This window comes from Artemia sp. Qi Xiang Cuo, chromosome 6 (genome assembly GCF_049724085.1).
Source record: "Artemia sp. Qi Xiang Cuo chromosome 6, ASM4972408v1, whole genome shotgun sequence".
Taxonomy (NCBI): Eukaryota; Metazoa; Arthropoda; class Branchiopoda; order Anostraca; family Artemiidae; genus Artemia; species Artemia sp. Qi Xiang Cuo.
The window spans coordinates 66,824,451-66,837,692 of NC_142799.1; the positions used below are offsets into that span (position 1 = coordinate 66,824,451).

The 13,242-nt window shown below is 35.5% G+C and overlaps 1 protein-coding gene across 1 annotated transcript in view; it reads right to left on the reverse strand.

Moving 5' to 3' along the window:
* The window catches only part of LOC148951529 (photoreceptor-specific nuclear receptor-like), a 58,112-nt gene extending 45,119 nt beyond the window's left edge, over positions 1-12,993 (reverse strand). The window contains exon 1 of the mRNA XM_089090316.1: positions 12,947-12,993. Coding sequence (XP_088946442.1) covers positions 12,947-12,974 — 28 coding nt within the window. The 5' untranslated portion in view covers positions 12,975-12,993. The remainder of the gene's footprint in view (positions 1-12,946) is intronic.
* Between the last annotated feature and the right edge of the window lie 249 nt (positions 12,994-13,242).

Here is a 13,242-nt window from a genome sequence, read left to right on the forward strand (position 1 = left end):
AAACGAACAGAAAATATTACATATATGACTGGGTTCACCCCCTAGTCAATACATCGCTCTTTAAGCCAAAGATTTTTTAGTACTTTCATAAGAGCTATTTATTCTAATTAACGGCCTGTTTGATTAAGCGGTCATTTTTAAAGAATTGGAACAAAATTCGAACTTTTGCTGAAAGAACACGGTATTGACTAGGGGGAGAACACCCTAATAAACGTAATAAAAATATATTAATGTAGAAGTTCGTTACGTAAGTTAATTCGTAAATTACGTATATTTATTACTAATAAAAACGTTCGTAAATAAAATTAAACAAGTTTCGAGAAAGCCATTTAACCAAATAAAAGTAAACTAATATGAAAATTTTGTTTTAATTATTCATGTACGGTGAGCCAAGATCAAAACCAACATTTATTCAAAAATGCTCAAAAATTAAATAAAAGAAACAAGTTTTTTTAACTGAAAGTAAGGAGCGACATTAAAACTTAAAACAAACAGAAATTATTCCGTATATGAAAGGGGCTGTCCCCTCCTCAACGCCTCGCTCTTTACGCTAAATTTTGACTTTCTCACAACTCTATTTTTTGTTACCAATAAAAAACTTTAGCGTAAAGAGCGAGGCGTTGAGGAGGGGACAGCCCCTTTCATATACGGAACAATTTCTGTTTGTTTCAAGTTTTAATGTCGCTCCTTACTTTCAGTTAAAAAAAACTTGTTTTTTTTATTTAATTCCGCAAAAAGAGCGGAAGGTCCAAATGACAGTCCAACCCCCTACCTAAGGGATGGTTTTCGTTTGTTTAAGTTTTAATGTCGCTTTTACTTTCTTTTGAAAAACAAACTTTTTTTATACATATCTGAAATAAATGTTTTCGCCAGATATGATTGAATATAATGTGTTTAAATGTGTAAAATAATGTGTATAATGTGTTTAAATATTTATTTCAAAACTGAAATAAATGTGTTCAGTGATGATAGAATTTATATTGATAGAACATTTCTTTTATCAAACTGACAGAGATCCAATATGCAACTGATGTTTTTATTCTATATATAACATATTTTCAAATCACCATACAGCTTCTTGCTAGCTTCTTTTAGTTCCCAAATTTTGCCCCCTCTCCCCCAAAAAATAATAATCTAAATTATACTCTCCTTCCTCCCCTCTCCCTATTTACTCAATTTGTTTTTGTTTTGCCTGGATTTGTCACCGATTTTTGGTCAAAATTTTTCACCTTGATTTCCAAAAGATCATAATTAATATTCGATTGGTTATTTATATTTACCATTGCTTTCATTTTTGGAAAAAAAAATTGGTATTATCACTGCCCATTTATTGTATTGCAAATTTATGCTTCGAGAGAGGTGAGCAAAATATATGTTTTGCTAAATTTATTGTTATTAGGTGGTAGTTTGGAGTAGAGCCTAGAAAGCAACAGAGAGTGTGATGCATTTAGAACCTGTAATTATTAGGGGCCCGTACATGCATTGATGCAAATGGATTAATATTAAGTGTCTTGTTGTGTCATTATTTTTAATAAACCCCATTGAAGAAAATACATTAAAAAAAAACTGAATTGTAGAGGCTAGTCTAGATTTGACGATGACTTTAAACTGATTGTATCAGTTTAAAGGCTTGGCAAGCGATGGCCAAGATGCCTTTAGGTGAACCCTAAATTCCACGGACATTTTGTTCGAGTTCGTATACACAAGGTCTTGAGTATACGAATGCAAAACAAAAAATTGTGAAACAAAACAATACGTTTTCCTATTTTTGACATATTGAAAAAATAGGTCATATTCTTTTCGAATCGCCCTTCTTCTAGAGCAGTCGTTCTCATAGCAATGGGGACAAAAAATCAAAGTATAGCGTAAAGAGCGGGGGGCTGCGAAGCGGGAAGCCTCCCTAATATAGAATATTATTTGCGTTCCTTAAAATTCTAATGTAGTTCATCTACCTTTATTTGGAAAAACTTGTTTTTTTATATTTAATAACTGTTTGTTTTAATACCATACCCAGAGTTACCCTAAATGTGACGAACCCCCTTAAAACCGACTCTTTAAATGAAAGCTTAACTTTCATAGGAAAGTGCTCAGATAAAAAGAGCTAATCCAAGGGGGGTGAGGGGGGCATCTGGTTTGAATATATGTAAAGGTTGAATAAACCTTCATTTCGGATTCGTAAATTTGACCTAAAAATGCAAAAAAAAAAAAGACAAATTCTCCTAGAAAATCAAAAATATTTCTTAAACATGTAAATTGGTCATAAGACTGCAGATAAGAAATTGTATTTGGTTGGGTGCTTTCTCTTTCGGTCGATTGTTCCTGAAGAGTTCCTATTATCAAGGACATTAATTGTTTTTTCTGTTAACAAGGCCGTATCCAGACGGGTTTGACCCCCCCCCCCGAAATGTTTGTCCGACTCGTAAAAACGTAACAAAAATGAAAATGAACAAAGTTTCTATGCGTTTTTTAAATTTATTTTTGCAAGCCCCCCCCCCCCCGGAAAAAACCGTTGCTAACAAATTTTCTTAAATCAAGCCTGTTGCGCCGTTTTCATATTTGAGAGCCCATTCTGCAAATCAAAGTGTTAAGCTCAATGACTTTTCGGAAGCCATTAATTTTTGAAGCTTGTAGCTTGTGGTACACAAGCTACAAGAAGCTTGTGGTACAGAAGCTTGTAGCTTGTGGTACACATTATTTGTAGCTTGTGGTTCGGTGTAAATACCTCTAAGATAGATAGCTAACGCAAATTACAAAAAAAAAGTACTTAAGTCTCTTATTGTCTTATTGTCACATTTGCATGGTCTTTTCATGTTGCTATGACTGAAGGAATAAATATTTTATAAATTCTGTCACAATTCAACATACTCATAAAAAGAAAGAAAATAAAAATACAAAGTACGAAACTCAACAAAAAAAGAACGACAGGATCAATGAACAACTAAGTTATCGAGACTATTCACATTCACGGATGGCTATTAAAATCATGCCAGCAAATTCTTTTCCTTCCCATCCCCGTGTAAAATTCTCGGACAAATCTCACCGCGGAGAATACCACCCACGCAGAAAATTTCTTCTAAAAACATTTCAGTATATTTCCCAATAGCAAATGCTATATGTGAATAATGGGCAAATTGCGTAACTTACAACCTTTCCCCCAGGGACTGTAGAGGGTCATGTCATCCCCAAAGACATTGTTATATGACCTTTCAACTGTGCTGAATCAAATGGCTATTTCAAATTTTGATCGAATATTTTTGGGGAAAATGGACGTAGAAGAGGGGATAGTTACCCTCCAATTTTTAGGTCAGTTAAAAGGACACTAGAACTTTTCATATCCATTCGAAAGAGCCTTCTCCAGATCTTCTAGGACCATTGGTTCAATACGATCACCCCTGAGAAATAAAAAAACACATCCGTGATCTTTCTTCTGGCAAAAGGATTTAAAAATCCATATGTTTGTAGATAGGAGTTGAAAACCTCTGCAGTAGGGTTCTCTGATATGCTGGATCTGATAGGGCGATTCTTAATAAGATTACTTGACTTTTTGGGGGATTTTTACTCTTTCCCCCCTCTTTCAAAATCAGTCAAATTTTATCAGGCTCGTAGCTTTTGTTGGGTAACATTAAAGAATTATATATATTTGGATCAGCATGAAAAGCCAATTCTTTTCACTTACTGTTATCAAAATTCGGGTTTCTAGAATTTAGGGTATTATTAGGCCGAGTTGCTCCTTACTAGCACTTTGTTACCATGAAATATTTGATAATAAGGTCCAGTTCTTAATAGAACCTCAAGTAATAACTTCAACTAGTAGGGGGAAAAAATTCGTAGCTTTTCCATGATTACAGTGTAGCTGCAGGAGAGGCAGTGATCTATTTCAGTCTCGCTTGAAAAAAACTAAAGCACCGTCGGTACTCCCAATTTCCTTCTCAATATGCTTTATTATCAGCACTCGTCTAAGCTGCAGCGTTTTACCGATCAAATAGCCCAGGTATACAACGAATTAGATGGCTAACCATTTGTAACCCTAGTTGGTTTTCGGGTTGAGAAGAAGTATTCAAATTTAAGAAAAGTACTTCACATTTTTTAAATTAAAACTACCATCTTCTGATTCATAAATATTGAAATTAGTCCAGAAATATCAAAATTCTTGAAAATTAAGCGTTCTCACAAGTGCTTCAGGCTCTGGCACTGTAAATTAGATGGGTAAATGGTCCGAATAAGCACCGTTAGACTCAACCAAGATGGACTCTATGCCCAGCTTATAAGTCACAGAGTGATGAAGATTCGAAATAAATTTTTTTTCAGTGCTTATGTAGATTAGCCCTTATCCTCCTTGGTAACTTCAAATCCGCCTGAAAAAGCGTTCAGTAACAGAATAGCCTGGAGACACGACCATATCCCGAGTGTGATGCGCGGGTTTCCACATAAGCACAACTGTTAGGAGATGGTCCTAAGAAACACTATTACACAGAGTTGTACGGGGACGGCTGCGAAGCATGAGTCAAGCATTCATACGATCTGATTGGTTGATCGAAAATACTTCTGGCAGGCCGTTAAGCATTGGATCTGAGAAGAATATCCTTCAAGCGGCTGATAGATTTTAGGTTCCATGAAGGCTAACAATTCAAAAAAGTCTAGGCGAATCACCAAAACCATCTTAGCCCTCTCCCTCCCCATGTTAAAATTTAATATTCACTTTTCACTCCTAAATCCCGCACAAAGTGTCAATTGGATACCCCAAGCCATTCCAGAGACATTGAAAATACGTTCCTTTGTCAACCTCGTATTACCTAGTGTCTTTTGATTTACCTCAATACAAAGAAACAAATAAATTATATTTCCCATAGAGGTTTATGTTGTAAAATGTTTAGTTGGACCGGAAACGTACAATTTTTAGCTCCGCCAACACACCACCAAATTTGAAGTCCTGCCCTCCCTTTCAAACAGTTCGTGGTAACGAACTGTAAGTAAGGAGCGACCCGGCTCAATGGTAACCGAAACTCTAAAAAACGGAATTTTGATACCAATGGATACATCAAAAGAATCAGATTTTAATTTTGGTTTCATCAAAGTCGGACATACCCATCAAAAGCTCTGCGCCTGAGAAAATTTGACTGATTTTCCAAAAAAGGCGGAACGACCCCCTAAAATTTATAGAACCTAAATCACTCAATTATATTCAGCGTATCAGAGAACCCTACTGTAGAGGTTTCAAGCTCCTATCTACAAAAATGTGGAATTTTTCATTTTTTGCCAGAAGAAAGATCACGGATGCGTGTTTATTTATTTTTTTTTCTTTTCCCCAGGGGTAATCGTATTGAGCCAATGGTCCTAGAATATCGTAGGAGGGCTCATTGGAACGGAAATTAAAAGTTTTAGTGCCCTTTTTAAGTGACAAAAGAAAATGGAGGGCAACTAGGCCCCCTCCCACGCTCACTTTTTTCCCAAAGTCACCCAATTAAAATTTTGAGATAGCCATTTTGTTCAGAATAGTCTAAAACTTAATAAATATGTCTTTTAGAATGACTTAATCCCCCACAGTTTCCAGGGGAAGGGCTGCAAGTTATGAACTTTGCCCATTGCTTACATATTGTATTGGTTATTGGGAAGTATAAGCCTACAGACATTTTCAGGAAGGATTTTTTTTTCTGGTGGGGGGGCTGGAGGAGAGGGTTACCATGGAGAATCTTTACATGGAGGATGTTTCTTTGGGGTAAGGGGAATTTCTATGAAAGGGGCGCCGGATTTCCAAGCATTATTTAAAAAACGATCAGAAATTAAATTAAGAAAAAAACAAGTTTTTTCAACTGAAAGTAAGAAGCAACAATAGAACTTAAAACGAACAGAAATTATTACGTATATGAGGGGGTTCTCCCCCAAGTCAATGCCTCGCTCTTTACGCTACAGTTTTTTTTAAGTGCTTTCAAAAGAACTATCTATTCTAATTAAACGGCCTTTGTGATTCAGGGGTTTGTGAATTAAAATGTTTTATTTTACCTTTTAACGTAAAGAGCGTGGTATTGACTAAAGGGAGAACCCCCTCATATACGTAATAACATATACTTAATAAACAAAACAATAAAAAAAATCGATACGGTTCAATAGTAATCGAAACTTTTAAAAACAGAATTTTTATGTCAATAAATGTATAAAAAGAATGGGCTTATAATGCTGATTCTAAATATATAAATTTTATTAAGTTTAGTATTACTCATCAAAGGCTATGAGCCTGAGAAAATTTACCTGATTTTTTAAAGAGAGGGGAAACATCCCCTACAAGTGAGAGAATTCTAATGAAAATCACACCGTAAGATTCAGCCTATTAGAAAACTTTATTACATAGGTTTCAAGCTCATATCTGCAAAAATCTGCAACTTTGTATTTTTTGCCAGAAAAAAAAATATACGAATATAAAAGTTCGCTACGTAAGTTAATTTGTAAATCACGTCAGAACCAAATTTAGAGACAGCCATTTAGCAAAAGGAAAATAAAATTTTTATGCAAATTTTGTTTACTTATTCAATGACGGTGAGCCAAAATAAAAAATGGTATTAACTAAAAAACGATCAGAAATTAAATAAAAAAAACAAGTTTTTTAAACTGAAAGTAAGGAGCGACATTAAAACTTAAAATGAACAGAAATTAGTTCGTATATGAAAGGGTCTATCCCCTCCTCACCGCCTCACTCTTTACGCCAAACTTTGACTTTTTCTCACAACTTTATTTTTTTAAACAGTAAAAAACTTTAGCGTAAAGAGCGAGGCGTTGAGGAGGGGACGGTCCCTTTCATATACGGAATAATTTCTGTTCGTTTTAAGTTTTAATGTCGCTCCTTACTTTCAGTTTAAAAAACCTGTTTTTTTTATTTAATTTTCTCCTCCGTTACGACCTGAATGTTTCAACTCAATTACCCAAGTCATTGTTAGAAATTGCAAATAATTTGACGACTCGGGTACAAGTGGGGTCTTTTGAGTTCCTCTAGTACTCGTGCCCTTTCTATAGTACGCCTTTGGGGAACTATAGGAATGTTAGCTTAGCGAACAGCCCCTAAGAGATCTTAGCTGATCAGACAACCGAGGCCAAACATAGCTGCCTTTTCAACTAAAACCTAATTTTGAACAATGGCTAAATTCCATAATTTAAAAGTATTGTCATTGGGTTGCGGGAGTTATGTTGACTACCGACAAGCTGCGTTAAATCGTTTTTGGCACTTAAGAACGGCACTAGAAACTTTGATTTCTAATCCTATTAGCCCCTTCCCTAGTTCCGACAAGCATCTCTCCCATACAAAATGGCTGGGGAAAAAGTTTTTGGCCGCTTCTGGCCCTTTGTCAGGGCCCGTTTTCGGGCAGACTAATATATTTATTTTTCTATCTTTCCTTATGGATTGGGTTCCCCTTGCCCCTAAGACTTAAATATATAGGTTTCCGGCCAGAAGAAGTACAATCTCTTTTTTCTCTTATAAGCCCCGTTTTTTCATGGGAACCGCGTCCCAGAAAACATATTTGTACATTAAGTTCTCCGTGGCCCAAGGACTTACCGCTTTAAGTTTCGAAATGATCAGGGACAAAAAATGTTAGACCCAATTTCGATTAAATATATAGGTTTCCGGCCAGAAGAAGTACAATCTCTTTTTTCTCTTATAAGCCCCGTTTTTTCATGGGAACCGCGTCCCAGAAAACATATTTGTACATTAAGTTCTCCGTGGCCCAAGGACTTACCGCTTTAAGTTTCGAAATGATCAGGGACAAAAAATGTTAGACCCAATTTCGAAAAATTTGCCTCTAAGGAACACATCAAATACTATCGAAGAGTATGGTATGAAATGAGACGGTAGAACTCTCCTAGACTCGGAATACGTAGGCCCAAATGATTTAGTGTCCAAGACATAAATGTGAACAAAATGAATGGATTTTTTAGATATTAGGAATTTAGGATGCATGAATAACCAAGTTGCTTTAACTACAGATAAATCATGATGAACATGCAATTCTAGATGAAAAGAAAATGACCAATTGAACAGCTTAACTTCTCTATTTAGAATTATTAGTACGGAGAGTGGATACAGTGAAGTTAAAAGGAGTAGAAAAAAAAGGCGCAGGGTGTTTTTTCCCAGTTTAAAAAATTAAAAGTAAAAAAAAAAATAAGAGAATGTCTTGAAACTAAGATTAGTATTTTGGAAGTCACACTAGTAAAAATGGAAAAGGATAGCTTCGAAACCTGGGCGCATCGAAAGGTTGAGAAAGATGAGATACATATTTTGAAGCAAATTTCCAAAGGATAGTTTCAGGTGCTCGTTTGAAGGATTATAAAAACGAAAATTTCTAGAAAAAATTGCTTTGATCCTACTTTAAAAACGAAAAAAGAAATAGTGGGTAAGATCGTTAGTTCAAGTTTTACGGGCTAAAAACGGAAGTTGCCAAAGTTGATTGAAAGAAATTGATTAGGGCAATGAAAGTCTGTCAACTGAAAAGGCAGACGTGAAGGCACACAGTTCGGTCCAATTATCTAAAGGAGGACACGCCAAGAACCGAGTAATGGAGGAGGAGCTTCATCCGGCGCTGCATTTCTATCTGAAAGCGATCTTCCTGGGGATGTTATTCCTGCAAATCAAGCTATTGACTCCTTCAAAAGAAGGTTCAACAGACATTTTAAACCTCGAGGTTTAAAAATGAGGTAATTGAATAGCAGTATATCAGATATTTTTAAGTACTTGGCGCCGTGAATATAGGAATAAAAAAAAGTAAATTCACGATAATTTTCATTAGCCTGTCTTTAGGCCAGCTTAACTTTCCATAGAATATTCGTAACTGACGCTTTTGTGCTTTTAAAAACACGGCTTTCCGCAAATAATGCTTTAAATCTGGCATGTCGACGGGCTGATTTAGCTTTATTTATAGTGTTACTTATTAACTACTTTTGATCCCAAATAAGTTATGGTGAGACGATTCATATGTCATTTTGTTCGTAGTGGAAGATGCTCAAACAGTTCAAGTTTGAGTGTCTTGAATTTATGAAAGGAGCAACTTGTGCTAAAAGTAACCACAGCTGAAAAAAGAGAGATTCCAGAACAAGGGCAGCGGTTCAAAACACGTAAAACTTATTAACTTTGAAGTTACCCATCGGTAAATACGATCCTGTGAATATTTTACCAATTTACGAATAACGGCAAAACCCCCCGAAAATAAAATTGATATTAATGAAATTTACACTATCAAATTCACAAATTCATCTTGAAATAGAACCCTATTACAGAGATTCCTCAGAAATTTTTCTTTCGAAAAGGGTGACCACAAATATTGGAGTATTTGGATAGCTGAAAGTTCATCTGAACGAAAATTGAAAGTCCAACTACTTTTCTAAGTTAGAAAAGAAATTCTGCCACATAAAGTGTCTTGTTCTGCCGTTTCATGGTGCAAAACAACAATTTTAACCCAAATAGGGTTGAAATATTAACGAATAAAAATTTTGAGATAGCCAATAGGTTTATAATTATCAAAAACTATATGTTGAGCTAACCGGTTATAGAAATCATAATACCACACGGTAGCGCATTCGCACCTAACGATGCACGGATAGAAAACAAAATACCACACGGATTGAAGCCATAATACCACACGGTGGCGCATTCGCACCTAACGATGCACGGATGGAAAACAAAATACTACACGGATAGAAGCCATAATACCACATGGCGGTGCATTCGTACCAAACTATGCACGGATAGAAAACAAAATACTAGACGGATAGAAGCCATAATACCACAAGGTGGCGCATTCGCACCTAACAACGCACGGATAGAAAACAAACAAAATAGGCTTTTAATAAAGAAACTTGTTTTAAAGGTTCATTTAGCTGAGTTGGTTTATTTGAAGCTTCAGAATATTTTGTATAGTTGCGTTTGATTGCATATCAAATATTATGAAGGAGGGTCAGTGGATCTTTTTAAAGTGGAGGGGTAGCCTGAGACCTCAAAAAGTACGTTTTTATGCCAAGATTTTCACCATTGCAGTGAGGTCCCAAATAAATATAGAAGAAGGGCTGGGAAGTGGGTTAGAATTGATTCTCTGATCTCCCTTTATTTCTAAGAATGTTTTTGGACTAGGCCTGTGTTTGGATACTTCGGGATGGTAGCTCTCCTTTCGATTGTAGATGTATTCTAACTGTAACATGATAGATTACTTTCATATACTTATTTACACAAGAGGGAGGGGTGGGTACAACCCAAACATCACCAGAAAACTCCCCAAAGAGCGGGGGGAGTGGCAAGTTCTAGCAGAATCTTTATTTCTACCAAAATGTAAAAGCGGAATCTGTTTTTCCTATACCTATACAGTTTTTAACATCTTGCTGTTTCTCAGGGGGGGGGGGTGAAGGGGCATTTCTACCTTCCCACCACACCAGCGCATAAGGGGGAAATCCCTGTAAAAAGATTATTTCAAGACAACTTTCTTTTAACAACTCCGAAATGATGATCCTAAAATTGATTTTTGATATTTCAGATCCGAAGCCACTCCCCCTGAGAAAAATTTGAAGGGGTACATTTTTTCAGGGGTATTTATGATTCTTGACACATTGCCAAGAATGTATCCATATTTTTTCGGGGGGGGGGCACAAAAACACACTTTAAAAACACATCAAAAAATTATTTATCTTCATCTTTGTTACGTTTTAACGAGTGGGACAAATATTTGGGGGGGGGGCGGCCTTCAAATCCCCTAACCCCCTGGATATGCCCTTGCGCACTGCTAGAAAAATATTAAACCATAACATAAGAAATGGAGATTGAAGAGGAAGTGGCATCCTTCTTCATATTTAAGAGAGCCTACGATCATATAGTATCATACTGGAAGTAAGCAGCGCCACCTGTCAACAGAAATGATGACTCTTAAAACCAAGGTTTTGACTATACAGCTACAAAATTTATTATTCAGACTGATTCTAAATCTGTATCTTTTTTTTCAATTTTAAATTTTCTCATTGAAAACTCTTAGCAAATGTGAATTTGTATAATAATTAATTGTATAATTAATAAAAAGCGGATGAAAATCACCTAAAAATGGTTGCAATCTTGAAGAACAAATTTAATTATGAAATACAATGGGTACGAGAGCCCTAAGGACACTATCTACAAAATATGAAATTTCTTATTTTTCCAGAGAAGAATTGCCACGTCTCCTGGGGTGACCGCAGCGAACCAATAGTCGTAAAAGTATTGAAAGAGGATTCGTTCAAAAGAAGATAAAAAGATCTAGTGCCTTTTATCATAGATAGCGCAATAGCGGTGCCTAAGCAAGGAACGATGTTGGTACAATGTAAAAAAAATTCTTTTAAATGTTTTCATTTTTACAACTTTAAGAAATAAAAAAATTAATTAAGATTTTATAGAATAAATATCAGCATATGTATATTAAACTGACAATGCTCATTGTTTTCAGTAAATTACAAATTATATTCTGGTTTTTAGAAAGCATAGGGTTTGGAAGCCTAATCAGATTATTTTCTGCTCATTTTGAGTTAGACTTATTTTAATTTCTGTTTGTTTTGGGTTTAATTTATTTATTGATACCGATTTGTGGTAGTTGTATGCTTGGTAAATTATTTGATTCTACTTTTTTTTTCATTTTCAGTTTAATGGAGTTCTTTACTTTTTTTGAAAAACTTATTTTGTGCAAACAGTTTTTTTTATTAATAAGTAACAAAAGACATAAAACCATGGGAAAATACTTTATTCTAGGTATCTGTTTTTTTTACCCATAAAATATCAATTTCGCTCCTAACAGAGCCAAAACGTTGGCGAGTAAATATTCTAAGAGCAATTGAAAGGGTGTTTATATATCCTTCTAGTCTCAAATGCCCAATCTGCCCACGTTATACCCGTGCGTTATACCATTTTTCCTAAGCATAGGTCCACGTACAGTTTATGAAAATGAATTGCTATTAGCCTATAGACCATTTACCAATAGAAGTAACAGTTAAGGAGTATTGCGTCATTGCACACAATTTATTAGGGTACTGGCCAGCTGATTCGTTTAAGAAGAGGGATTACCTCTTAAATAAAAGTTCATAAAAAAAAAATATTTTACGCGCATGAGAGGTGCCACAGATGAATTGAATGAACATTCGGATGATTCTGAATTTGGCACTTGTCAGTCATCCCGATCACACGCAAGAAGTGAAGTTAGGTTAATCCTAATGAAATAAACCAAAATATGATGGGAATATAATACTTTAGTGACGAAACTGTGGACACTACAGCAAAAAAATATGAAAAGCAGGCCGTCCAGAACGCACTATATTAAATACCTAACCGAGACTATATATTAAATATTTATTTAAAATATACCTGTATAGTAGTTTGTTTAACTGAGACTAAGCTAGTTATCTCAGAATGCAGACAGAAACACGGTTTTACTCAGATCAAGAACTTGCGGCTGGTTGGGATAAATGACAAGTATCATGAATTTTAACCAATCTCTTCTTTTCAATGTTTACATATAGTATTCGTTGTTGGGAAGTATACAGACGTTTTCAGGTTTTTTTTTTTTTTAGTTAGTGGTTTTTTTTTTTTGTCTCAGGAAACTTATTGTCAATGTACACTAAACTTAGTGGCGGTTTTAGACCTGGGCAGGGGGAAAGCTTCCTTCTTTTTTCTGACATTAAATTCCTTTTTCTTTTATATTTTTACACTCCTGTAGTATACCTTGCCCTCCCTCAGATTATGAGGCCTAAAGCCGCTATGGTAGAAGCTTCAAATATTTCTACTAAAAATACTAAGTCATATAAGGGCCATATCCAGGGGGGGGGGCTGGATTGAATTCCACCGAAGTTTTATCCGACTAGTACAAAGGAACAAAAATACTTAAAACACTTTTCTTTCGTTTCTTTTTTGCAAACTCCTCCCCGAACGAAATCCTGGCTACGGCCCTAGTTATATCCTTACTTGAACTACTGTCTTTGTTGTCTTCCATTGTTCAGATCCACCTAAACACAAGCATTCACTTTCACTGTCTTAGGAAGCAAGCAACCACTAAGCCTCAGGACATTTGCGCCGGCTACTTCTTACTTTTGATTCCCTTAACCAATGAGCAGCTAGAGATGGTCTTCTTTGATTTCCTATTGGCTAATCAAGTCTCTTGACTTGTGTACCGAGGATTGGATGCCAGTGTTCCATCATGACGCTTATATTTATCAGCAGGGGCTAAGTACTATTAAAGGTTCAGTTTACCTTAAACCTTA